Source organism: Anas acuta, chromosome 1 (assembly GCF_963932015.1).
Source record: "Anas acuta chromosome 1, bAnaAcu1.1, whole genome shotgun sequence".
Lineage (NCBI taxonomy): Eukaryota > Metazoa > Chordata > Aves > Anseriformes > Anatidae > Anas > Anas acuta.
Genome location: NC_088979.1, coordinates 78,424,090 through 78,451,484, shown reverse-complemented (window position 1 = coordinate 78,451,484; position 27,395 = coordinate 78,424,090). Strand labels below are relative to the sequence as shown.

At 40.3% G+C, this 27,395-nt stretch overlaps 2 protein-coding genes across 4 annotated transcripts in view; one reads left to right on the top strand and one right to left on the bottom strand.

The window, feature by feature from the left end:
* Positions 1-5,614, top strand: part of AP1S2 (adaptor related protein complex 1 subunit sigma 2) — a 33,056-nt gene extending 27,442 nt beyond the window's left edge. For 2 of the 3 annotated variants that reach the window (XR_011097062.1, XM_068683668.1), the window contains one exon: positions 1,139-3,133. Coding sequence is in view for 2 of the 3 variants with exons in the window: in XM_068683668.1 (XP_068539769.1) it covers positions 1,139-1,186 (48 nt within the window). In the remaining variant the exon portion in view is untranslated. Of the gene's footprint in view, positions 1-1,138; positions 3,134-4,179 lie in introns of those variants that run through there. The other variant, XM_068683661.1, reaches the window with a different exon arrangement.
* On the bottom strand, positions 3,217-22,101 carry ZRSR2 (zinc finger CCCH-type, RNA binding motif and serine/arginine rich 2). Its single transcript, XM_068683650.1, has 11 exons — positions 21,955-22,101; positions 20,496-20,575; positions 20,312-20,408; positions 19,919-20,027; positions 19,487-19,573; positions 17,317-17,355; positions 15,610-15,725; positions 11,822-12,035; positions 9,429-9,484; positions 9,141-9,250; positions 3,217-8,466 (listed from the first exon to the last, which is right to left on the bottom strand). The coding sequence occupies exons 1-11, from the start codon at positions 21,999-22,001 to the stop codon at positions 7,985-7,987; spliced, it is 1,437 nt and encodes a 478-aa protein (XP_068539751.1). The 5' UTR covers positions 22,002-22,101; the 3' UTR covers positions 3,217-7,984.
* Between the last annotated feature and the right edge of the window lie 5,294 nt (positions 22,102-27,395).

Sequence of the window (27,395 nt, the reverse complement as noted above, 5' to 3'; positions counted from 1 at the left end):
CATATATATTTTTATATTTATTATACATTTTTGTGTTAAATAGTCTTACATGTGAATTGAATTGATTCTAAATGTGATCATTTTGTGCTCCATAGTCAAAGTCGATAGAAACAAAGTTCTGGTGTTGCTTGCAAGATTTAAGGCTTTTAATTCTGTACTTTACAAAAAATATATATTTTGAAAAAAAAAATGTTTAGAAAACAGTTTTAGAAAACATTTGTTTGCTGCTTTAACTGTTATCTGCCTTTTTCCTGCTTCATGACATGTCTTGCTTTAGGATGCTAAAGTAAGTTTATTCATACTCTGGGTATTAAAAATGCTTATGTTTCCGTAAAGATACGGTATCCCTTTTTATTTACTATCATATTGTTAATCATTATGGTGAAGTACTGCTTAATGTTTCTAATCAAAGTAATATTTTTTTCAGATGCTATAGCAATAATGAATATGGAACTGATGATTATAACCCTTTGGAGTTTTGTATAAAACAACTTGTTCTGACTATAAACAACATTTTGTAAGAACCGAATTAACGTAAAACTTTGCATTCTACCTCCTGTAGAATAATTCAGTTCCAATCCTGGCAACTCCTCCCCTGTCAAAACAGTAAATTCATTGACACCAGGTGTACCAAGGAACATGGATTTATTTTTTTTAAGCTAAGCATGTTACCTGTGTAAAAAGTCTAGGCTCTTCATGAAGAGCATGAGGGATACCGTATCTAAGTAGCTTCAGTCTTTTCATCTGTGTATTCTTTCTAGCCTAGCAGAGACCCATGAAACAACTCACCACAAAAATAACTGGCAGACTCCATTGCAAGATGCTTCCCTGTCCCTCCCCAGTTCATATCTCTATTACTGGGTTGTGATTTGTTCCCTGCTGGTACACTTGAATTGCTTTTTTTATTATGCTTAAGGGCAATAAAATCTACCAGCTCTTCCTGTGAACCATGACAATCTAATTAACAGCTCTTTGAAAAGTGCAGCTAATGCCATGTTTGCAAACTGCAGTGCTTTTATATTTTCATGTCTTCCAGCTTTTCTTTAATTAAGCATCGTTCATACTAACTCTCATGTATGGTACTGTTCAGTAGAAGCACAGGATCCATTTACCACTGTCTCAAATTTTCCCTCCATAGGAAGCAGAGACCCCACGTAGTGTACTTGAAGAAATTGGATTGACATAAATCTTCTGTTCCGCTGATGACATCTCAGTGTTTCATACTGTAAATGTTCACTGCCTTCATTGTAATGTTTAGCTAATGGTGTAAGATGCTGTTTGTCAGTATTACTGTTTTGCTAAGCTGCTTCATTCAGGCCTACAAGATAAATTCTCCTTTTGAAAAGGGAACAAGAAACCGAAGTCCAAACACGATAAACGAAAGGGAATTAGATTTAAATTGACTCAATGTCTCCTCTGCATTTACAGAAAATTTGCATTTGATTTCAGTAAGTGTACTGTTTTTATAAGCAAACTTGACTTCAGGAAATAAATGTATCATTGCCATAGCATATCTAAATGAACGGAAACTACATGGACAACTTCAAGTATGAAATGTTATATTGTAGAAATTGTGTTTATGCAACCAAAGACTTTCGTTCATCTACGTTTTTAGTCAACAGCTGTGATAATTCTGCTTTCTTTCAGTTGATGCATTAAGATTGGAAATAACTGTTTACTACTGAATTTGCCATTATACCAAAGAATCCTCTTAGGATCTGCATATCAAACTGGTTAAAAACTGTTAAGGTGGTAATGCTTTTTGCAAGAAAGCTGCAAACTGATCATTTACTAGCAGTGAAAATGCATTTACATGTAGTTATCTGAGCAAATCTGTGCAAGTTACTATATTAAAAAGGGAATGCATGTATTTAAAAATCCAAACAGGGAAACTATTTTTAAATCAGTATTAGCTTGCTCTGAATATAAACACACAAAAAAGTAGCCTTTTTGACACTATAGAGGTATGTAATGAAAATGGGATACTTTTGAACATGGAAAGAGGGAGCTTTACAGAAGGGAGTTTTTATGATTTTCTTTTGAACTCTACAACTTAATTTGTATTTATTGGTGTTTTATAGTTATGCTTTAATGGGTGTATAAGCACCTTTAGGAAAAACAGTGTCAGCTTCATGTTTGAATACTTTTGACTTACATGTTTCACGTGGGACACATCCCTTATAAAACTCCTACCTGGTGTACAATGGTATAACCAACTAATTTGCAGTGAGAACATTTAAAGCCAGACTTGTATATGAGGCACTGCAAATGGGGCAAAGTGATATCAGGTGATAGTTTGACACTTCTCGCAGGCTCTTTAATTGTACATTCAAACTGTTTCACTTGAGGAGATGCGGTTCATGTATGCTTTGCAAGTTCTGAGAAGGTATCGGCACACCTGGGAGTAGCCAAGTTCTGTGTGTGTGCATGGTCCCTGAGAATGCCAGGCTTTGTTTCCCTCTTTTCCCTTCCCAGCAATTTCACTGTAGAAGTCCATGTTTTGGCTGGGTCAGTTAAGTACGTAGTGCCATGTATGTTCTCCCCAAACAGAGCTTTGGCAGGGCTGGTGGAGGCAGTTGTGCAGCGCTAGCACGTGCAGTTACCCAGCTGCACAGGCTGTGGGTCTGCTCTCATGGGCACTAAATGTAACCCACCAGAAGAGGGGCAGTGGTGACAGGCGTGAGTTCCCTGACCTAAGTGCTGGTGGCAGCAGAAGGCAGGGGTGGGTCTGCATGCCTCAGTGGCAGTGCTGGAGCAGAGCCTGTGAACTCGCGGTGTTCAATGTTGTCTGCTTAAGCCATTCCTGGGATTTGAACGTACCGCATTGCTAGAGCCCGCGGTTAACGTCAGGCACACAAAAGCAGTGGTTTGCGTTTTCTCTGTGCACAATGTGCAGGGATAGATGAGGTTAATATGGTGTTAGAATACCCCTCAGTGTGAGATCGAAGCGGTGAAATTACCTTTAGTCAAACCTGAAGCAATTTCCTACGTATTCAGCGTTTTTAAAGTTTACACTGTCACTTGTATGTGCTTGGCTGGGTTAAGCTTTGTTGTGATTGTGATGAATAAATTGTTTGACCTCCGTCGTACTGTCACATTGGTTTAGTTGTAATAAATGTCCATTTTTACACCATTGCTTTGTGTTTATATGTAATTAGTACTGTTTTTTGTTTTTTTTCTTTTTCAGAGGAAAAAAAAAGGCTACTCAGTGCCAGCTTAAAAAAAAGGGAAATTTTATTACAGTGCTTAACCTGCTCTTGAGCACTTTATTAAAAAAATGTGTGAGAATACTGTGTCCAAGATTAGTTATTTACATCCATTTAAATTCTACAGAAAGCAATAAATTAGCAAGTTTTTGGAAGCCTTATCACATTAAACATGGAATTTATTAAAGGGGATGGTAAATTGTTGCGGTAGTGTCACTTCACTTGAAATTAAAACAAATCACATGTTGCTTGAGAGAGGGGTCTAGGTAATACAAGCTCGCTGTTCAGTTCCTCACATGGGATTACAAACATGTCAATGCAGCATTCACAGTCCTAAATCCTAGTCTCAACCAAGTTTCTCTTGACGCATCTGCTTTCCAGCTTTCTGAAGCAACTGAACTGCCTGATGTCACCAGCAAAAGCATGGGGAAAACTTACCATCTTTAGGGCATTCTTTAATATGGAAGAAATATTTTGTTTCTTAAATTTTCTATCTTAGCTAGAGAAGGGGAAAAAAAAAAAAAAGCTAAGAAGTTCTGTAGACTTTCTGAATTGTTTAGGCAAGGGATTGTTTGCTGTGTGCCCTCACTGTGATCACTGAGTCTTCAAGCTGAAGAGGCCTTAAACATCTGCTGTTCCTTTTGGGTTAACACTGAGATGATGGTCATGCTGTGGCTGCCTCTGCTGAATTACCGTGTTTATGGGTTATGCTTGTACAGCTTGCTTTCTACTCAGTCTAGTGGCTTTCTGAACTGTGTGTCAGATAGCTTTTTTTTTTTTTTTTTTAAATATGTGATAGATGCTGTATTCAGCCGATACATCAGAGCTGAATACAAGGATGGGTGGAATAAGTGTTTTGTGTGTGTTTTTTAATTACAACAAGCTTATAGTGAAAGCAAAATCAGCTGCATTCTTCAAGTGATGTAAGAAACTAAACTGAGCTTTTAAGTTTTTAACTTTCACATTTTTAAAGTGCTGTTACAGGACAGGAAGCAACAGCATCTCAGAGCGGACTCCTGCATTTCTTCTGAAAACTGTCACTTTGCACATCCCAAAGATGCTGCTACTGGTACAGGTATATAACCAGTAAACATCAGGATAATTACTGATGCACTGCGTGTGTTAATATGCAACTGAATCAAGGATTGTCCTCCTGAAGTGTTTTAAGCTGAAAAGTTACTTAGAATGTCCTCTGACCACTCATTCCATCACCAATGGAAAGGGCCAGAGAGGAAAGGCCGTCCTCTACACTTGTTCCCTCATTGTGAAAATGCAAGTCTTGCATTCAGCACATGAACATGTGAGCTGCGTGATGGGAGCTGGCTACGCAACAAGCACAGCAAGCACCAAGGAAAGGGAAATCACCTCAAGGCAGGCACCACTGAGAAGATGAGGCTGTGCTGCTGGTAGAAGGCAAGCCTATTTCCCAGGTGCCTAACCGCCACCAGGCAGGGATCCTACTGCTGCTGACAGGAGTAACTCCTACCCCTCTGACAGTATTCCCCTTCTGCCACAAAGCACATCAGGTAATCATCTGGAGCAGGATGGTTTCCATGAAGTAGTTGAGACTTCCAAATTCAGCTTCCTGCTCCTATACATTTATTCCTTCCACAAGAGAAGGGTCGGAGCAGCATTTGCTCCCTGCCCTGACTCCATCAGCTGGCTGGCAGGCCCCGCTGCTGCCCTAACCACCTTCTTGCAGCTCTGTGTCAATACCTGCTTTCATAATCAATCCAAAGCCTCTTGGTGATCCTTGCACAATTAAATTAGAAAAAAAATTATAAAAGCAACTGCCTTAAGCAGTCATTAATAAAAAGTAGTAATTCACTAGCCACTAGGAATTCACTTTATAAGGTCCTTTTATGTGGATTATGCAGAATAGTACATGGTGAGAACAAGCTATTCCTTGCAAATTTAAATCCCTTCTGTGTTTTCTGGGGCTTTTCCCCTTTGGAAAAAAAAAAGGAGCTTAACATTTAAGAACTTCTAGGCTCTTTGTCTCCAGAATAAATAGCTCACTCAGCTAATAAGGAAACACAAAACCATGCATATGACACTACTTAAGATTATGAAGTAGGGAAACTACTGAAATACATGAACTCTTAATTTTGAAAACTGGTTGAATGCCAGGTTTCATGCTAACAAATGCAAACTAAATGTCAGATCTACAGCACTCAATTTCTGTGTAATAAGCAGACTGCATGTGAAACAATGATAATTATAGCTACCAGTTCTACAGCGCACGGGTGCAGCCACCACATTGGATCCAGACCTCAAGAAAAAAAGCTGAAGCCTCAGCCATTAGGATAGCAGAAATAAAGTATATTTAAGTTTTACATGCATCTCTGAGCAATGTTTTTTTTAAATTATTATTAAGAACTTTTTTTTTTTTTAGAAAAAAGATAAAATACAGCAGCTCAGCTTCCCTGCTCCCTTTACAAAACCGTGGGGACAAGGAGCCTAATTACCTGTGGAATTCTCAGTCCCAGAGAGGTCTGTTTCATTTATTTCACCCTGCTCACCACAGATCATCACAAAATCAGCATCCTACTGCCCATTTCACTTCTGGTCGTGCTCAGTGATTTACTTCCCTCAGATAACGCTCAGCAACAGCACAAGCAGCACACTGCATGGCAGGGGATGTACAACACGCTGCAGGTGGCACAAATCAACTTTTCCACCCAAGAGCCTTCACCAGCAGGCTAGCTCACCAGAATGTGGGCTGTGAGACGTGAGGCAGCACCAGTGAAATGATCTTACTGGCCTGCTGATGATGCTGCCCAGCAAGTGGGGAAGACCAGTTCAACTGTACCGGTTTACTGCGTTCTGCACAAGTGCCCGTCTATGAAAAAATAGAAACCCTGGGGAAAATCTGCCTGTGAGATCTAGTCAGGAAAAATACATTATGAGAAAGCGCTTGTCACAAATTTCTCAAATACAATTTAAAACGGTGCTGTCTATCCATCAAAATCTGCCTTTCAAATGGAGTTATTATTTCAAAAGTTATGCTATTACAGTCCCTACATCTGTTAATAACTAAAACATTTAATCAAATTAACTAAGCTACAGTTCTGCCTACAGTTATGACAATATATATTGAAAGTCGGGTTTGAACTGAACAACAATATATAGCACTTCTGTTGTATTACTCCAAATTGGACAACAGTTACACATGAAAGAAGGAAAATGTATAATCAGCATGCTAGGTGCAGTATGCATTTAGAAAAGCAAAAATATATATATATTATATCCAGAACAATGGTCATTCACTCTATCCTGGGGGAAAAAAAATGCTCTTGCTATGAGGAAAGCTACACTGGAGTTTGGATGTCCAGATTTGCTAAAGAAATTGATGCTATGTTGTTGAGTCATAACAAACACCTATTTGGGAGCATTTCATGCCTACTTCAGAGGCTTCTAACTTAACAAGTGGTCTGAACTGTACTCTAGAGGCAGGAGTCCTAAGTTCTTTGGAGAGGCTGAAGAGAGAGAGCTATCTCTGCAGACACCTGGGGCACCCACACCTTCAGGGTCACAAACTGCTCTCTCCAAGCATAAACAGACATCGAAGTGCCCAAGTTAAAAACCTAAAGGTAAACAGGGTGAAGTACAGTCAATTTAACAACACAAATCTTTCATTTAAAACTGAAGAAACAGCTATAAGAACTTCGCTAATTGCAGGTACTCCACTAACACAGCTGTCAGTTATAAAAAGCTTCGTCCCGATAACCTCATTTTTAAGCACCCCTCTCCACCTTGGCTGTAGGGAAGCTAGGCAGTAGAGTGCCTTAAACTGTAATATAAGCCCCAAAAAAAGGCTTGATATCAAATCCTCTCACAAAAAAAACTAAAATATTACTTCAGGTATAAAATAATACTGAGTTTCTTTAGCCACTCTGCAACATCTTGAGCCTTTACAATGACATTCCCATCTTTCGTTACCAGATTTACACTTTTCTTCCCACTCCATAAGAGGTTAGGCAGGTTGTTTTCAACTACAAATGGTATGCAACCAAGAAGTATGCAAAGTATTTTCTGTCTTCACTCCAGGGATTACAAGTGATTGGTCTCCACACTTACTTGGGGATTAAGGTACTGAATAAATTGATTGTTTTCCTGTGTAATTCCTACTTGGTTTTTGTCTACTGCAATCCCTACAGGCAATTAGCTCAGCAGCTCAGTCACAGGAGAGAGAAAAATCCAACACTTATGACCACAAAGCTCCTACTGGGCAAGTATTGTACAAGCAAACAGTGAAGCCTTTTAGATCCCTTTTCTCCAATGCATAACATGATTATATTACTTTGTCTAGAACAGGATAGCCCATAAACATACGGTAAACATAAATGGCTGTCTTTTACACAGACTTCAACTGGCAGCGTGCTGCTGTGTGAGTTCACAGCACACTAGCTGTTCTGTACTAACTCCTTACAGGGACAGGAAACACTTAACACACACATTACACAGAAATAAGCATATACCAAAAAAGCTTTACTTCTCTTTCTATTTTGTATTCAGGATGCATCCAGATGTTGCAGTAGTTCAGAGGGACAGAGTAGCTAGAGTACTTGACATTTACACCTCATATAGGACTTAAACTTTTAATTTTCTGAAGCTTAGCACACAGTAAACTAGGTTCCTTTATTAGGAAGAAACATTTTAATGTGCAAGAACACTTTATTTGAAACTCAAACGTATCTGGTGCCCTATTGGAAAGATATTTTTCAGCTCTACATTTGATCAACATTTGATCAATTAGCAACTTCTAAGATTAATTCTCACTTTGTTTTGGGAGTTTCACTACTTTTTCCTCTGCTGCTTGATCTCTTTTTACCCCTACTCCTGGATCGAGAAGAGCTCCGACTTCTGCTCCGACTACGTGTTCGACTGTAACTTCTGCTGCGGCTGCGTCCTCTCCTCTTCCTCCCTCTGCTTCGAGACCTCCTCCTTTCTCGACTCCTTGACCTGCCAGACCGGCGCCTCCTCTTGTTTTTGCGGCGATTCTTTTTTCTCTCAGATTCTCCGTTTCTGCGGTAAGAATGATCTGGGCTTGGGCTGCCCCTTCTCCTTGACCGGCTGTAATAGTCATCACGATGGCTTGATCTGTTTCTCCTCTCAGAGTTTTTAGACAACTGATTAGTCCGTTCCGGAGAAATACGTATGTCTCTATTGGCCTCCCAGAACTCATTGTTTGGATTTTTGAATACATGAAGAAAGTTGCAGTGTTTCCCTCTTGGACACTTCTGCCTTTCAAATAAGCCTGCAACAGATGAGGGTTTGCTTTTTTTTTTTTTTTTTTTTAAATGAACCAGACCTGTTAAACCTTCATTATGCACCTACTGGAAATGAAGCTTTCTGAACTTAATTTTGTCTCCTCCAACAGAAAAACATCTATCTGAACACCTACCAATTTAATTCACCCAAGATTATTTTTACAATATGTACTTTTCTTGGAATTAACCTTCTAACATGTATTTAAGATGGCTATTACAGCTTTAGCTTAAAACTATTTTCATAAATAATTTTAGCAGTCTAAGTTTTCTAAGAATGTAAATACAGAGAAGTCAGATGTAAGTTACTGCTAAGAACTGTTGATGGTTGAGAAACTATTGTTGCTTTTGAAAGAGATAAATTTGCATTTTCTGCACTTCTGTCTTAGTATTGTTATTATTTCTAAAGCTGGAATCTACCTTTTCTCTTGCAGTCCAAGCAAATCCACTAGGATGATTCAAATGCTTAAGTGACACAGGACAAATATTCCCTTTCCTTCCTAGAGCTACACAAGCAAGCAAGCATATTTGTCTTCCAAATAGAAGTGAACTCAATCTGAAGCACTGGCTGAATCAAAGTGACAGATTAACTCCCTCTTTTTCACTTCTACATTAACTCTTTCATTAACGCACATTCTCTTTTATGAGCATTTACGTAACTCACCACAAATGGCGGTCTTCCATCTTGTCACAGGACAGAATTCACAATGAAGCTGCCGGCCTGCGTACCATCGACCACTGAATAGAGCAAGAGCTGCCTGGCAGTCCTTCTCCCTTTAAAAAGAAAGAAACAAACAAACGTGTAACATTATCACTGTACAAGCATTTAGGATGTCACTTACCAATTTCAGGCTCCCATTGCAGTATGAGAACAAATCATTTGGATTATACAGTTTTCATTACTGGGCTTTGGAGTTTAGTTCTAAAACTTGGTAAGATTGTGAATACTTACGACTGGTACTGGACATACACATTTCCTCGCAGGTGAGGCTCATAGTTGCAACTGACCTAAGGAGATCAAAACATTAAGTTAGGACAACTGAAGGCTGATGTACAGCAAGTTACACACGTGAAGGTGGCAGCCATTCTGATTTATGACAGCACATCAATATGAACTTGTGTATTATTTTCTTCAAAACATACTCTTAGTCAAATACAATGTTTAGACAACAAAGGCCATCTGGTTTATGTCTGTATGTTTCCAGCATTTTGCTTTGATTAACACTAGGTCCTCTGCTTCAGTTAGTCCATGAGGCAGCTTGTACTCCATTGTCTTGCACTTAAGTCTGGGCAAACCCTACTACATGACTGCCAAGTCCTGCTCTGAAAACATTCAGTAGTATCCCCATGAGGAAACGTGGGATTCGTTATGGAAAAAGAATGTTTAGAACAATTTACTTTCAGAGCATCCCTGTGAGATGAGTTAGGAAAGCTGAAGTCACTAGCTTTCACCGAACAGTTCTGATACGCTATTTTTCACTACAATCTAGCATTCAAAGTCTATCCAGAACTCACAAAAATACACAATTTAACTTCCAAAAACCTCGTTACTAGTTGCTACGGATGCTGAGATGGACAGGCCCAACCCAGTTAAGTCTTGGTTCTCCAGAGCAGAACTGTGAGCCCAGCCCCTCCTGCCTGCAGGCCTCTTCCAATACCCACACCAAGTGAGGCAAGCAGCTTCTTTCATCACTGGACCCTCAGAGAATACGCCTCTAGATTAGGCAAGGGCTTCAGAGGCAACAAGGAACAGTTATGTAATTAAATATTAGAGTAAATAGTCACAGTATTTCAGATAAATAGCAACATCAATGTAAGAACAACCTCACCTTCAACATGTTTGGGTGGGAAAAGAAAAGAAGGGCATTTTGTCAGAACCTGCCAGATTGAGGAGTAGCTCCCCAGAAAGAACAGTAAGAATAAAACCCTGTACCACATTGGAAATGGAAGTCAGTTGAAACAGGGATGTGTGTAATATGATTATAAATGGTAGGAGAGACTCAGCCATGGTTGAGATTCCAGCTGCCAACACATCATTTCAAAGCATCTCTAATAAAATGAAAATGCCTTTGAAAATCAAAATACAGTTGCACAATTACTTCAGAAGCTATGAAACCCCACACTAGAAGCTCTTACCCCATTATTAGCCACAGGGATCCAAGTACGTGCAACTTTAGAAGATAGTTGCACAAAACACAACAAAGATACTACCTTAAGGATCCGAGTTTGAAGGTAAGACAGCGTTTCAACACATGCTCCAGTGGGAATCTATGTCCCATCTTCTACAATGGAGCATTGCTGGCTAATATCCCTTGAGTCAAAATAAGGTGGGATACTCATCCAAACAAGTAAAGGTTTCTTTCTTACAACCTCATTATACGCTATTGAAAATTCATATTTATTTTTTTTAAAACTTTCCTCCTGCTTGAAATGCTAATACAATCTCTGTTCTAAGGCAGCTGTCACTACAGAGAAAAAGAGAAAAGGCACAGCATGCCTCCTGGTGACTACAGAAAAACACTTAGGAATGGCAAGCAGAAAGGGATGCTGCAATAGGTTTTGTTACAAGGAGATTTCACCATCCAAGCTGCACGTTTTATGACAACAAGGGACTGTCAAAATGCATCATTCATCTCCAAGGTCTCCATTTACAAGACCCTCATTTTTCCCCCTGAGAAATAATATAAATAGGAAAAAAAATTCAGGAAGCCAGATGCAGAAACTAAGGCTGAATGACAAATCTCAACACCATTCACATGACATACTTCTTTGTAATACAGCCATTTCAAATTAATTCCTGCTAGTGAAATATCTCATACCTTTTCGGTTCATTGCCACTTGAGTTTATTTTATCTAACCAGTTCTAAAATGACAGTATTTGGGTGTGTAGTCCAAATACTTTTTGTATCTCCACAGTATCATTCCTTTGGTGCAGCTTTAAGTGGCACAAATGCACTAGCCCAGATACCTTTAATATTGCCTAGCAGTTTTAATCCATGGGCCCTCTGGGGCTTATCACAGGCTAAGCAGAGAAGGGACTGTGAAGTTAAGTGGACTGTTGTTCTGTATCAACACCTGGCAATATAAAAGCACCCGCTTTTATGACAGTTCAGGAGACTAGCAGAGAAGATTCACCCAGAATGCTCTGTAGAAGCAGTTGGAAGTTTACAGGTGCCAAGAGAGATGCATAGTTTGCAGCAGACACCAGACAGCTCTCTCAAGGATATGGGATTTAGCTAGAGCATACTGCACAGAATTCTCTAAAGGCTAGTAAAACACAGCTGATGCAGTATAAGTTAAGAATTGAAAAAAAAAAGAGACAAGCTATTAGGCTCCTACACATACCTTGAATTGAACAACCTTCCCCACGTTCTGAAACTCCGGGAGCACGTCCTCATAGAACTCGAGGAACTGCTGGTAGGTTTCCTCATCACTGTACTCGAGACTCGCATCGGTGTCGTAGTCGTCCCGCCGGCACTGCTCCATGCCGAAAGTGATGAACATCCCTCGGACAAGTAGTGTCTTACTAGACGTTGGATAGTTATGCTTGCGAGAACACCTGGATAGTTACAAAGAAGAAGAAGATTTGCACTTTTGGTGAAGACGGACCTGTTGAAGCTTCGAACAGCTGCCATTTTGAGAGAGTTACTACAAAAGAAAACCCACTAGTGGAAAATCAAGTTACTTAATAATTAAAATGGTAAAGTTTGGAAGTGAGTTTGCAAATAACCTTAATGCTTTTTGTCAATCATAAATATATTCTTACATTAAGAAAAACATCTGCAGAAGACATAGATACCCTTAACATATTAAAAGCCGAAGTTGCAAGGCTTAAATGCATTCCCCATTTCTCAATGGCTTTACAGAAATACTAATAGTCTTTCACAATTTTATTTTTTTTCTAAAAAAAAGTCCCTGTTCTTCTTTTTGCTGAAAGAACTGAAATAATTTTTACTGGTAGCGTTCTCTGCACACAGGGAAGAGGGGGGTTTGTGAGATTGGACAGGGCTGAGGAAAAGAGAGCATGTCTAGCCCTGTAGTTGGATGAATACCCTATTGTTTTTTTTTCCATCTAAAAAAATGCTCATTATAAACAAGTCATAGCTTAATCTGCATCTTCTGGGCAGCCATAAAAGTATTAAGATCTCCCACACTGTCTATCATCTTCAGGCTACTTCCCTTGTGCAACACAGCTCTCCCCCACAGACCTTTAGATTTGGTAAGAGCACGGATGCTAGCCCCCGTGTTTATTTCACTGTGCTTTATGATCTGTTTCAAACACTTCACAGAGTAACTGGGTCATACGCTCTCCAACACATTTCTGCTTTTCATGACATGATCAGAGCAACAGTCAGACTAGTCTGCTCTCTTATCTAGCAATGGCAAAGCACAGACAAACTGGGGGAGGTCAGGTCTAAAACCAGCAATTACAACCTAGACTCAAGACAGAAAGTTTCTTCCTGCATCTTGCCAGCTATAAATTGACTCACACGTTCTGATTTACAACTTAGAAACCAACCAAAGAAAAGAAAAACAAACAAACAAACAAAAAAAAACACAAACAAATGAGACAATGAATTTGATCTTTTTTGATTTGAAAAGCGACCTCATTTCACAGCTGTTTGTATTATGGAACACAAAATATTATACCCAACCAGCATTGCCTGTACATAGATAGCACGTGACAGAACAAAAGCTACCCCAAGGAAAACAAATGACCCAGAATTTAGTATTGCTAGAAATTAATTAGTATTTAAATTATTGTGATTATTTGGTAGTAAGGTAATGGTTGGACCAGATGATTTTGGAGATCTTTTCCAACCTTGATGATTTTATGATCAATAAAGATCGACTGAAAAAGTTTTGCCTTCTTCAAGGCATAGTGAGCTTTGACAAGTCAGTCATTATTGTATTGATAATATGAGCTCCCAATTTTTCACCACTGTGGCTCATTTCAGCTTCTACCCTATTCGTTCATTCCTTATCCTGCCTGTACCTCAGTCCTGCTTATGGCTAGCAGCAGAGGACGAAATGAACAGAATACAACAGAAGTGTGTTATGTGAAGATGAAGACGGAAGATGAAGGAGAGGAAGCTGAAATCAACAACTACAGGTGAGAGAAGGGCAGCATACCATGTTTCCCGGTATGTAGTTACAAAGTTTATGCATAGTTTGCAGCAAAGCTGATTTATGGCCAATTCATGATTAACCCAAGGAGGTTACCTCCATTTAGTACCTCCAAAACAAAAATACTGCAAAGATCACAAAGAACTAAGCATGAAAATTTCCATAGCAATAATGCTGTTTGTGGTGAAATAACTGCCCAAGGTTTTATTTAGGCATTCATCACATATTTCAGAATAGAAAAAGATATAAGGGCTTATGGGCTTGAAACTTCCATAGAGTTTGGTAATCACATAATTGTACGCACTATGCATCACTCTAAAACAAATTACTTTTAGGAGGAAGGAAACTACAGTACATGGATCACACACATTTCAGTGATACAATTTAGTGTCCTGGTTTCAGTTAGGACAGAGTTAATTTTCTTCCTAGGAGCTGGTAGGGTGCTATGTTTTGGCTTAGGATGAGAAGAGTGCTGATAACACCCTGATGCTTTAATTGTTGCAGAGCAGTGCTTACACCAAACCAAGGACCTCTCAGCTTCTCACTCTGTCCTGCCAACAGGCAGGCTGGGGGTGCAGTAAGAGCTGGGAAGGGACAGACCCAGGACAGCTGACCCAAACTAGCCAAAGGGGTATTCCATCCCATCTGGTGTCATGCTAAACAATATATAGGGGTGGCTAGCCGGGGGGAGGAGGGCCAGACTGCTTGGGGTTAGGCTGGGCATTGGTCAGCGGGTGGTGAGCAATTGCATTGTGCATCACTTGTTTGTACACATTATTAGTAGTAGTACTATTATCATCATTGTTGTTGTTATTATTATTGTTATTATTATTTTCCTGTCTTAATAAAGTCTTTATCTCAACTCACGGGCTTCACTTTCCCATTTCTCTCCCCCATCCCAGACAGGGAGGGGGGAGGTTGAGGAAACAGCTGTGTGGTGTCTAGCTGCCAGCCGGGGGAAACCACAACAGTTAATTAAACAGCCTTACTCGCTTATGCTCAAGATTCGTGTAATAGAAAAAAAAATAAATAAAAAGTATCAGTTTTTCCCTGCTGATCTATATTTCCTCCTTAACATGCACAGAAATTAAGGGATTTTCTACCCAGACTCTTAATTTGGGACACCAATTTCAATGGTCACTAATGAACCTGTAATCCTGGACCCATTTATGCTCTTGACTTCCTCAATGTGAAATTTGTTGCCAGAGGACAATTTGTTTCCTATGGGGAAGGTGTTTTTTTGTTGTTTTAAGGTGGTAAATGCTTGGGGACACCTAATTAAGCTGTTTCATGCTAAAAGCAAATAATCCTTCCCATCCTGCTCATGACTTCATCTACCAAAGCCCTCTTCCATCAACTCATTGAAAGTGAAGAGCCTAGACCAATTAGCCAGTCCTCCTACAGAATCTGCTCCTCATCTCTCATTATCTTGTTGTCCTTCCTCTGTTCTCACCTTTTACTGTATTTCCTTTCCCAGACAGGGTACCCACAGCAGTATACAAGAACCAAGAACGAGTGTATCACACGTTTAAGAGTAAACAAATAGAATTCCAGAAGCTACTACAACATTTTTCCCAACTGTGCAGATGTACCACAGTTTTGCTTTAGTTGACAGCCTCCTAGTTATACATTTTTTAAAAAGATGCAGCGTATGCAAACTAATCAACATAAAAATCAACAGCTGACATGTGAGGCCTGTGCTAATAGCAGAAATCAAACGTACTCTGTCTGAACGAACCTGTGCATCTGCCAGTTCTAAGGTAAAGGCAGCCTGGCCAGTGGAACCAGAATGTACCATCAATAATACGCCTTAACAATAAATGCTTCAGTTCCAGATAGTCAGTTTTGCTCTAAATGTCTAAATCCATCATGAATAACAGTATCCCATCCAAATAAATAAAAGTAATTCATAAAGCAATATTTCTTCAGTTTGCACATAAACTAATGAAGTTGCTTGCCTCTCACCCCTCCAAAACATTCCTGCTGGTAAATATTCAATTGATTACCTGTCTCCGAATCGGCAGGAACCTGTTTTGATATAGAATGGGCAATTTGCTCTGTCCTTCTCTGTTCCTATGTTCTCTGGGGGCTCTGGGTTATGCCAGGACACACCATTCTCCAGCTGTGGAAAAAGAAAACAAACATTAAAATACATTTAAGTTAAAAAAAAATAAAAAAGAAGAAAGATTTAGTATCAAAATGAAGCTACCAATTAAATTCACAGGCAATTATGAGCACTGCATTATGAGCCAAGCTTGAACCTATTTAAGCTTTTATTTTTTTAAACAAAAAACAAACCAAAAGCTACCCAGTGCCTTGGGTCTTTGGTGATGGAAGCCCCTTTTCTTGATAATTGTGCAGTTTTACGAACAAGTCCATATTCATAATTACATATTAACAATAAAATATAACCAAAAATGTGTGTTTTCTTTTGCTGAAGTAAAAATAAATAAATAAATGAGCTGTGATATTTGCTCCTGAAACACCAATTTCATTTGTCATCCACAAGAATTACAAATATTGGGACAGTTTATTTTCATTCAGCTAAACCAGTTAGGTACTTCACGCCAGCACACACTGAGCAGCACTTTTTACACCTGGCAGGTAAAAGTCTAGGACTATTAACTTATCTGTCCTTGCAAAACCTTAAGGCTCAGTAATATTATCACTTTTTATGCTGTTAGGAAAGGCTAAATAAAAGTAACCTGCCAAAGGCCATAATTAAAAAGCAATTAAATTCACAGTTAGCACTGGAATGAAAAACATTCATACTGCTCAACTCAGGCCATCACATTAAGATTTCTAAAATTCAAATTGGGATTATCAAGTTGCAAGCTTGACCGTGAACAAAACAGTTTTTAAGAAGGTAATTTTCCTTAGCCAAAAGATCTGTAAAGCTAACTAGCCTAAGTTCTCCATTTAAATTAATTGAAAACTGTTTATTTATGAGCAGCATTTGACTCTGCCACCAGCTCTGCTCATGACTCTCAGCCATAATTTCCCCTCAACAAAACAGCACTATCACTGTTCATGCTGCTGAAGTAACTGAACCCTGCACTGATACCACATAAAGACCAACATGCAATATTTCTGCCTCTGCCCTCGCAGAAGTGGCTGCTAATGCATCTTCAGCACCAGTCGGGTAATAGCTCCGAGCATTTTTCTACCCATATTGCAAAATAAAGGTTTAGATTCCTTGCCTAAGAAAACTCTTTAAATGCAATTCAGAATTGAATGTAGCTAATAGCAAACAACCCTCAACAGGTAACTGGATTAAAATTTAATTTTCAGACCTATGCAGAGTACGAGTATTCACAAATTTAACTGTATCAGGATGTTCTCTAAGGAAACTGGAAAAAACGAATTCATTTTCTCTAAGTTTCAAAAATCCACTGTTCCTAGGTTTGTGGGTTGGGCGTTTTGTTGTTTTGTTTTAAACACAGCACACAGCAGTATTTTCAGATTCATTTTTGACTCAGACCTTCTAAACAGCAATGAGCATGCACAAATGCACTGCCATCAACCGGCCAGAAATACACTTAATTATGTTCCACCCAGTAAATAATTGTTTACTGCTCACGCAAACCACTAGATATTCAATTTATTCAGGCCATTAGGATCTTGAGAGCAGATGGACAGCACACTACGAGGCAAACACCGGATGGCAATTAAATTATTTTTCAGTTCTTTTTTCAAAAAGACTCTGAGCGTACCTGGCTTTCGGCTTGATCCAGCATCTTCTGCACAGCTGCCTATAAATGGTGCAAACACAGGACTAGTGAAAATCCCAAGGACACACAAAACATCTGGTTTCTTTAGTTAAGAACCTAATTTACAATACTCAATGATTATGCATGATGAAAGTTTCGTGGGGTTTGCTTTAAAAGCAGACGTTTTGCTTTGCTTTGTAGCATTTCACATGGTACAAAGCTGTTAAAGGATACATCAGACTACACTTGCATGTGGACAATTTTCTAACCTAAATGCTAGACAACTTCAAAAATTTCTTTTTTGAAACTGTCATTGAACTACTCAATAGTTAAATGCATCTCTTGGTCTAGAACTCAATCTTGTCACAGTTATACTTGTAATCATTTAGTTGTGCTGAACTTTTTGACTTGGAACATCCTGTGTACCACAGAAAAGCACGTAGCTTAGTAAGCCTCTGTTACACCCAAGTTTATAACTGCTAAAAAATCTTAGTATCAGAAACCTGGTAAGCTTTGCTGCATCTACTCTTTCAAACAAAGCAAAAACAATGAGGACATTCTTTCCCTTCCCTCCTCTAAGTTGGATGAGCAAAACAATAGACACACTCCAAGACTAGCTGGAAATTAGCTCTCTCAAATTATTCTAGGAAATTTCAAGAATAAAGACATTTAAAGATAGCCAATACAAGAAAACGCATTATCGTTGTTCTGATTTGGAAGTGAATTAATTAGATCTAAAAAGAGGAGGAGCAAGTTAAAAAAAAAAAAAAAAAATCAATGTGAGGAAAAAAAGACAAAAACCCAAAATAACTATTTCCCCATCTTAAGGGGGTAAAAAAATAAACCTTTTTTTTTCATTCAGTGAGACAGAATTTGAATAAACTGCAGTTCGAAGAGACAGGCCAAATCAATTTACTAACTTTCTGTTGCTGAAATGGGTGGCTCCACTCCCAGCTGAGCACTCACAGCATCCCTCTGAGCGCATGTCAATGCCCTCTATGAGCCAATTTAGCTCACTAGACCAGTAAATTAGTAATCCAGAAAAACAAACAGAACAAAAAACAGAAAGCAGCTTCCATTTAGTGCAGGGGACAAAATTAGTCCGCTGGAAGCTTGGGCAAACCCAGACACCGCACAAACCCCTTCCCAAGAACGGGAAGGAACAAAATTCTGCTGTTAACCATGGCATAGTTCTGGGAACTCTACCTCAGCCTTCAACAGGGGTGAGACCAACGTTTTCTCTCCCTACTCTGGAAAGGCACAGATACATAGCACAAGAGGAAGACTGGCAGGAAACACAACTGCTGTTCTTTTTCATTCATCGTGGAAGTGTTATGTAACTCGTGACATTAAGTGCAACAATTAAGTGCAGGAGAAAATACCACATGCTCATGTCTCCTCTCCTAGTGCGGCTACCAGACATGGTATCAAGGCACCTCCCAGGAGTTGTACTAAACTAGAAGAACCTTTTGCTAATGCGGAGAAGCTGATTTGTGACGGGTCCTGGGAAGCTGCAATCACCCTTTACTAGTGATAGGCCAGTCCTCCCTTTGGATTTCCATACAGGCATCTTACATCCAGTTTATTCGACTCCTAAAACTTAAGAAGAATGTACACTTAGTGTTATAAATTAAGTGTTATACTGGAAATAGCCATTTATAACTTTTTTCCTCCACTCAGGGAACTCTGGAAAAAAAGATACGTCCTGTTGGATGAGTCAGGTAAAGAAGAGCTGTAATGTATCTTTTGAGTAAGAACTCTGTTAAGGAACAGCAGCAATGTAATTCCATGTCCTCATTGGGAATTTTCTTCCATACTGATTGTGTTCAACTGGGACATTAAATAAGGATCACTTTTTACGTAAAGATGTAAAGAAGGGCACATACCAGAAACTGCATTCACAGTGCACCTTCACGTTTAACTGATGTACAAAAGTACATATTACAAACATGACCCGATGATTTAGAATTAGTTATTCCCCCCAGGTAAACAGAGTTGCTAGCTCCTCTTTAACAATGAAGAATAATTTCAGCAACTTAGGACTGAGAGAAGTAACTAACACATTTATACACTTGCAATTAGAATAAAATCCGCCTTCAACATGCATAGACTCGTGCATCAGATAATGCGAGAGGATATGTAACACGTTTATCCTCCCACTGCCAGGAATCACCTCTCTTTCTCTCTTCTCCTGCTGCTTCTGCTGTGCGACTTCTCTCTCTTTTCTTTGCTGCTCTTCCCATTCTTCTTTGATCTTTCTCTTTACGATAAAAGAGATTTTAAAAAGTTATTTAAGGAAACAAGTAAATATTATATAATCACTACAGTCAAATTCGAAACTATCACATTGTATTGTAGCTCCTTGACCATAAAGTTCTCATTCAGTCATAAACCACTACATCTCTGAACAAAAACCAATTTAAAGAGTATTTTTGTGTCTTTTTAATTTTGCTATCTAGAATGAAAGAAACTATAAGAGCTTACACTTTCAGACTTAGCAACATCAACAAAACTGCGTACACTATGGAACAGTAGAAGATATTAAAGACTTTTAGAAGTTTTCCTTATTACCAGGCATGACTATAACACTCAGTTTATGCATCACCTCTTCTTCTTCTTGACGTTTTCTTGCAGCCTCTTCTTTTTCTTTCTTAAGCTTGAACTCTTCTTGGGCCTTTTCTTCTCTCAGCAACCACTGCTCATGTAGTTTTTGTCTACCAATGAAACCAGATATCACTTAGACAAATTTTACTGACTTCCTGCAATTGTCATGCATGTAATTCGAATTTATTAGTTCAGCATTAACTACGGTTTATCTAATAATCTTTGAAATAGAAAATGCCTCGAAAGTCATTCATGCATTAGAAAAATCCCATGTAGCATAAAGCACAGATTAAGGATTCTATTTCATAAAATATATTGAGACTTTTCAAATTTTCAAAATGTAATTGGCTAAAAACCTTTCTACTAAGCATATGCTAGTTTCTAGCTGTTTCACCTTTCTGCCTCAAGCTTTTTCTCCTCTTCTTCTTCTTCCTCTTCTTCCAGTTCCTCCTCTTCCTCCTCAGACACCGATTCATCTTTTTCTGTAGCTTCTGAGAAAAGACGCAAAACAACGCATCTAAATAATCAGATGTCACAGTCAATGAAAATACACAAAATATGAAACTCTTCACACTTACCAGAGTCTCTCAGTTTGGCCAGTGCCTGCCGCTTTTTTTTCCGCTTTTCTTTTTTCAGAATAGCTCTGTATTTTTGATGGCTGAAGATGAGAATTTTTTTTATATTACTATACCCAAACGATTAAGTTTTACTGTCATACATACATTCAATTACATCAGCAGCATAAAATCTCACAACTGCAAAATTAACTAATATTCATATGAAACAGTAACTCCACAGGAATATCTGGCACGGTAATAAAATCTGCAACTATGCCATTAGAACTGCACATTGCCAGCAGTAACGACCTCGCTGGGAACCAACACAGAGAGTCTCATCCTTCTTGAGCTCTGCAGGGCTTAGTGTTATCACCAACTTCATGAAATCTCCCCATGAGCCTCAACTTCGGTTGCTAGGTAAGATCTGGGAGAAGAAATTGGGTGTATCCTGCCCTGAAGTTGTGATACCCCTTTCAGAATATTTTAATCTTTCTCTCTTTTGACACGGTATGAAATTTTAAGTTTCTACCCTTCTACCGAGATACCCTCCACAGACAGCGGTTTTAATGCATGGATATGAAAAGGACATGTAACAGTTGTGACAAATAATTCTCAGGTCCATTTTTCCACCACTGAATCTTGGCCACACTCGTGTTTTGCATAAGAGCTCGTCTGATAGCTCTACAAGTCTGTTTGGAAACAGCATCTTGTTTTCATTACGGTTGAAATCCTCCAAGTATCTAATGATCCTTCCACACCAAGCCCGACTTTTTCATTGTTCCTTCTGGCTCCACTGTTTCTGGCCAATTCATAACAGAAGAACCGGAGGGAGAATCCCCAACGCTCCCCATCCTGCCACTCCGAGTAGCGACAGCAGATCCAGACCCTGCCATCTCAGCGCCTGCCATTTCACAGCATTCCAGAGGCGTTAACTCAGAGAGCCCCAAAACTCACCTGCATCTCCAGCTAAGCTCGTGGCTATGTGCGAGTGCTGCGTGCCACTCATAGCACCGCGACGAGCCGCAGCAAGCCGAGCTCCTTCCCTCACAGACCCAAACCTCGCCGTAGGACCATTTTTTGGCTTCCCCCCCCGCACCACCAACGCCCTGGGACCCCCCTCGCCCCCTCAGCGTGCGCCGGGCGCCGGCCGCAGCCCCCCCCTGCCCCGCGCCCAGCTCCCCTCAGCCCGGCTCCCAACCCCTGCGCAGAGCAGCGGCCCCGCAGCCCCCTCAGGGCCTCCCCCGCACCTCCCCGACCCCCCCCGGCCCTCAGGGCCCCCTTGGCGGGGCGGCCATGGCGGCAGGGAGCTGCGCCACTCCCGGGCCCGGCCGCGAGGCGGCCCCAGCGCCGGGCCCGCCGCACGGAGGCACCGCCGGGCCCTCGGCCGGGACGAGGAGCGAGCCGCGGACCCCTCCCGAGCCCCCCCCGGGGCTCCCTCCCTCGGCGGCGGGGGCGGGGGGGGGGCGCGGCCCGGCCTCACCTCAGCTTCCCCAGGGGGGACTCGGGCAGCAACATGGGCGCCGCCATCTTGCGGGGCCGACGGGACGTCACGTGACCCCGCGGCGGAAGGGCGACAAATCCCTTCCGGCGCCGCCGGGCATGGCGCCGGCCGGGGGGGGGAGTGGGGGGGGGGAAGGCAGCCTGAGGGGGTTGGTGCCCCTCGTGCGGCTCCTTCCAGCGGTACTGGCGCAGTGTTAAAACTGTAACATCTGTAAGGTTTAAAAAACAAGGCTCAGACTATTCCTGCTCGCCCTAAAAGAGCGGGATGGGGAGCGCAGCCGTTGCTCCTCCCTCTCAGAACCGTTTGTTACTCAGGGAACGCCTGAGGGAGCGTTGGGAATCCCCAGTTGAATCAAGTGTTTAAAAAGTAAAAAGATGCACCTCACTGATACATGGCCCAAATACACCAATTGAATAAAGTTTCCCAACCCGACTGAGTAAAGGTGCCCAGCATGCGCGGTGGGTTGTGCTGTGCAGGCAGTCCCCAGCTGTCACAACTCGCCAGCTGGCTGCCTGTGCTGCACCACATACTCGGGGAAATGTGCCTGGAAATGTCAGGTGGGCAGTGCCCACCACTAGGTGTGCTCTTTTTTAGAGCTTTTTTTTTAAATCTCTTGGCTGCTGTGGCCTAATGGCCTCTCAAAGAGCCAAGGGAAGTCAGAGCTGTGTAGCTGGGCACCCCAGGCAGGGACCTATACGTCCTCGTCCTGTCTGAGGCATCCCATCTCTCTTGATTATGTACACGTTTCACAGCAAGTTAAAAGTTATAATGTGCAGACTGGCACAGATTAGATGGGCCAAAATTTGCAAATTGTCAGTAATCAGTTGTTTGGTGACTAGCATTATACATGGCAGCATTTGGAGGTAAAGGATATGTAGGCTTCATCTGGCCATGTTTTGCATAGTCATTAATAATGTACATTGTTGATTAGTACCTAAATTATTAGCATAAATCCCAACGCAGGAGCTTACTTTGTATATCCTAGAGGTGGTAAACTGCATAAATTGTCCAAGCCGCTGGCAGTGAAGCGTACCAGAGCAGGCTTTGTGAAAACCAGACTAATTGACTGTGCTGTTCATCGATAGCATAATGAGTGTCGTATTTATTCTGGACCTCAGTGAAGTTATTTAAAGCAATTGTGACTACTATAGTCAGCAGCTATGTTTGCCAGTTGATCAATGAATATTCAGATGATGACCTTTCTACTAGTACTTCACCATGTTTCAGATTATAGATTGTCTTTTAAAATGGAGTTGACATCACTATTACTTTTACTGTTTGCTTGTGCAGAACAAACATGTAAAACAACACACAAATTGCTGCATTAGATACAGAAGATGGCAGTATTGTGCATTTTAGGACTGATGAACCATACACATTCATGAAAGTTGTGAAAAAGCACAAATATTTCATAAATCTGATTTTGTTAAGGAGTTACAGCTACAACTTTTTATCCTCCTTTTAACAGAGTAAGTACCATAACAACTCTCCTTTAAATTGTCTGTAAGTCAATATTGAGAAATTCACTCATTTCTTTCATTAGTATCATACATTTCATTATGGCATTTTCCAAATATATTTGTGGAAATAACTGTCTTAAGATTATACATTTGAATAGTGAAAAGGAGGATCTCTTTATAAGACAACACACACACACACACAAAATCAGCTATAACAGATGTTCATAATTCTGGAAATGCTTCTGCAACAAGAATAAAATAATTGCATTTTTCTCCATTTTGTTTATTCTAACGGATTTGTGCATGTAGCAACCTCCTGCTATTCAAGCACAGGTGCAGAGTTCCATGTAATTTAATTGTCACAGTGCTATGAAAGTATTCATGTCAGAAAGAAACAAATATGACCATTCCTGCTTGGCAAGATCAATTCACGTATCCAAGATAATGTAGCTTTCTAGTAGGTAATTCTTAGCCCTGACACTGGGTTTGAAGAACAGAGGTCTCTTCAGACATGGTTTATTTTTGTGGAAACCTTCAAGAAGATTGCATAACTCACTCTTGCATGTTTCCCAAAGAAAAATATACCTATACTGGTTATATACATGTCCCATCATGAGAAGGTATATATGAGCTGCTCTGATTGTACATTACAGAATACAAAACGTTGATTATACAACCTGAGACTACATACTATTCCATTATAAATCTACATGCCTTGTAAGATATATGCACAGAGTTAAATACATACATACATCTGAACCACAGTACAGGTACCCCGTTTAGCACATATTTTCACGTAGTGGCCACATGATCCCTCTGGCTTCCATTTTCCTTGTATTTCCCACCAGTGCAGGCAGATACAAAGTTTTCATTGTTTTTTGTTGTATGCCCAAGCCCCATGGGGAAATAAGAAAAGAAAAATTAATAATTGTACAGCTTTTATTTTCCTGTCTGAAGAAAATGTAACTAGGAGAATATGTAGGAAATGGCAGTAAATCACCGGCGTGAATTTAGTTGATTGAGAAAATGCGTTTTTATAAAGAGACACTCAGGAAGCTTTAGGGCCATGGCTTGTACTGTACGGTGGTTGGTGAAGTGACAGCAGCTGCACCGTCCTTCCCTATCACGCTGAAAGTTGCTGTTGCTCATTCCCAATGCTAGCCCCACTGTGGGTGACCATCTGTGCTTTTCACTGCAAAGTGCATGCTTCAAGGTGATACATGCAAAATCTAGAGAGCACATCTTTCCCACACCTGCTGCCTAATGGCTGTACTGCTGTCTCAAGGGGTAAATGATTTCTCAGACACTGTCTACTTCTGTGAGCCCTGATAAAAACTCCGTGACAATGTAAGCTATTTCTCCAATATTATAATGATGACTGTGATTATGGTCCCCATTCCACACCCACTTCCCAAAAACTTAATAGAAAAACTCCCATTTAATGAGACTTAGGCTGAACCTATAAAAGCTGGCGCTGGTCTATTTGATGCTGCTGACATTCAGGTAGATCCTCATCTCACCAGCTACCAAAGACTGCAGGGGATGTGCAGCGTTGTGCTCAGGGAACGGCACAGCACCGTGCACAGCCAGCCTGCAGTGCTCTAGGTACATTTCCATGAGTGACTAATGCTGACAGTAGCACATTGACTCTTTCCTCATAAGAGTTGAACACAACTATTTAAGAGTAAAGATTAACTTCCACAGAGTTTAAAACTGTTAATTTGTCAAATTTGAAAACTGAGGTTAAGTTTGGCCATAGCTGTTAATTAACTTATATGATGGCTATCAATATTTTACTTTCCTGGGATTTTTCCATTTCAAAGGCATTGAAAGAAGCAGAAAAGTACCTTGCTAATCACATTGAGAGGACGGAAGGGTTTTATTTGTTTTACCAAGTCATATGCCTCCTAGAAATTTCAGTCCTTTCTTCATTTGTTTAGAAGTCTGAATTATGGTATACTGTTAGGTATACACATACAGATAATGCATGAACTTCTGGAAGTCACAAGGGCAGAAAAAAATTATACTGATTTTCAACCAGACAGACAAATTCACTTAGTGCAAGAAGGGAACTAGTTCTTTGCACTAGTTCAATTTTATTTTCAAGCTGCAGATTACACCTGGGATTCTGCGTGGCTCTCACTTGTAGCTCAGCCGTAGTTAGGAAAAACAAAGTTAATACAAAAGAGGAACTATTAAATGATCAAGTACATCAAAATGCTGGATTAATAGCATGCTCTGTTTGCATGTAGATTGTTGTTTGTTCAAGCAAACTGATGTCTGGCTGATTAATCAGTAGCAAACAAATGCAGATGTGCTTTTACAGTGCTAAATTATCTGGCCAAAATGGGAGAAAAGAGGCTGGGCAGAAAGTAACCCATACAAGTATTTTTATTAGAGGGATGCAAAGTGGCAAAATGTGTGTCTTCCTACATTATGCTGGCATTTGTAACCTGAGAAGTTACAGTGCTTTTTTATGACAGTGTTAAAAAATGTGGTGGGTTTGAAGAGGAGTTAGTTTTCTGCTAATACCCAGTTTAGCCGTGTCCACCTGCCTGGTTTAATAAAAATAGAACAAGTAGATAAATAAAAAAATAAATGAAAATCATGCCAGCTTTGGAAAAAGATTTATAGATGTGCAGCAATCAGTTGTTTATGTGCAGTGGTCTGTGTATGCACAGCTGAATAAGCGCGTGGGGCATCAGCTGGGTGCATCTGGCACGCATCCAGGTCACTCTCCATGAGCTGTGAGCTGGGGCATTTATCACACCACTCCTTCTCCTGGCCTCCTCCCCTCACCACCAGGAAAATCACCCGTATTGCTGCTTGCCAGTGTGACAAATCAGTAAAATCAGCCATCCTGGCTGGAAGTCAGCAGCTGTGATCAGGGAATCCAGCCTTACCCTCCGAGGCTGTTCCCGCTGGGCACTGTGTGCCTGCAATGTACTTTGACACTGGCTCCGTGTGTTTCTAAGGCAAGAACTGATTTCCAGTGGCCAACAGCAGGGAGAGATGACAACACATCACAGTGGCAATCAGCTCCATTTGCGTGTGGGAAATCAATGCTTTGTTTTTCCACCGTCTTCCCCGGTACTGCAGTATGTCCTCCACATAGGGAGCAGAGTTCAAGCTCTCGTTATTTGAAGCAACGCACATGAAATTAGCATGAGGCTAACAAGGCTCAGAGTCTTTTTAGATTTTTTTAAATTACATATTCTACAGAAAAAATGGTAGTTTTTCATGCATCTGTACATTTTTAGTGGTCTCTTTTTGATGCATGTAGCCACAGTGTGTTAATTTGAGCCATCATTAGGAATGAATAGGTCATTTTTTCGTTTTCGTAGGCATAGATTGAACATCTAAGCAGATAACAAATCCAATAGGTTTGTACTCGGAACTGGTTGTCTAGAGAGAGTAAACAGACGGCCAGGAATCAGCTTGATTTAATGACTTTTAAAGATGGGGTATCAATTCCTTTAACAGTGGCTTCTAAAAACAAGATTAAATTAGTGAATCAGTAAATTCTCAATTACCTGAAACTCCAAGCATCCTTATGTAGTAAATACTGATTACTGTCCTCCATAAATTCAATCCCACTGTTACATAAAATATTCTCAGTGGTAGCCATTCTTGTGAAGGTCTTTGGGTCTGCAGTCTCAAGACACACTTCTAGTGCTAAAGGGCCGACTGAAAGTAATTTTGAAGAAATCTTCAATTTAGGAACTAACCATTAATCAGAATGGCTGCAGGGGGAATACAGCAGCGGACTGCTATAAAATAATCCTGTCTTGCTGCCTCAATTGCAAAGACTGTTCACCTCTTGGTGAGACATTTCAGTTGCTGAAATCTTTCTCCTCTGCATTTATTTCTTTGTCTTTGAAAATGTTTGGCTAAGGGCATAGAGTACATCATTAACATATTTCAATTCATGTGTGCGTGTGTGTATACACAGCGCCTTGT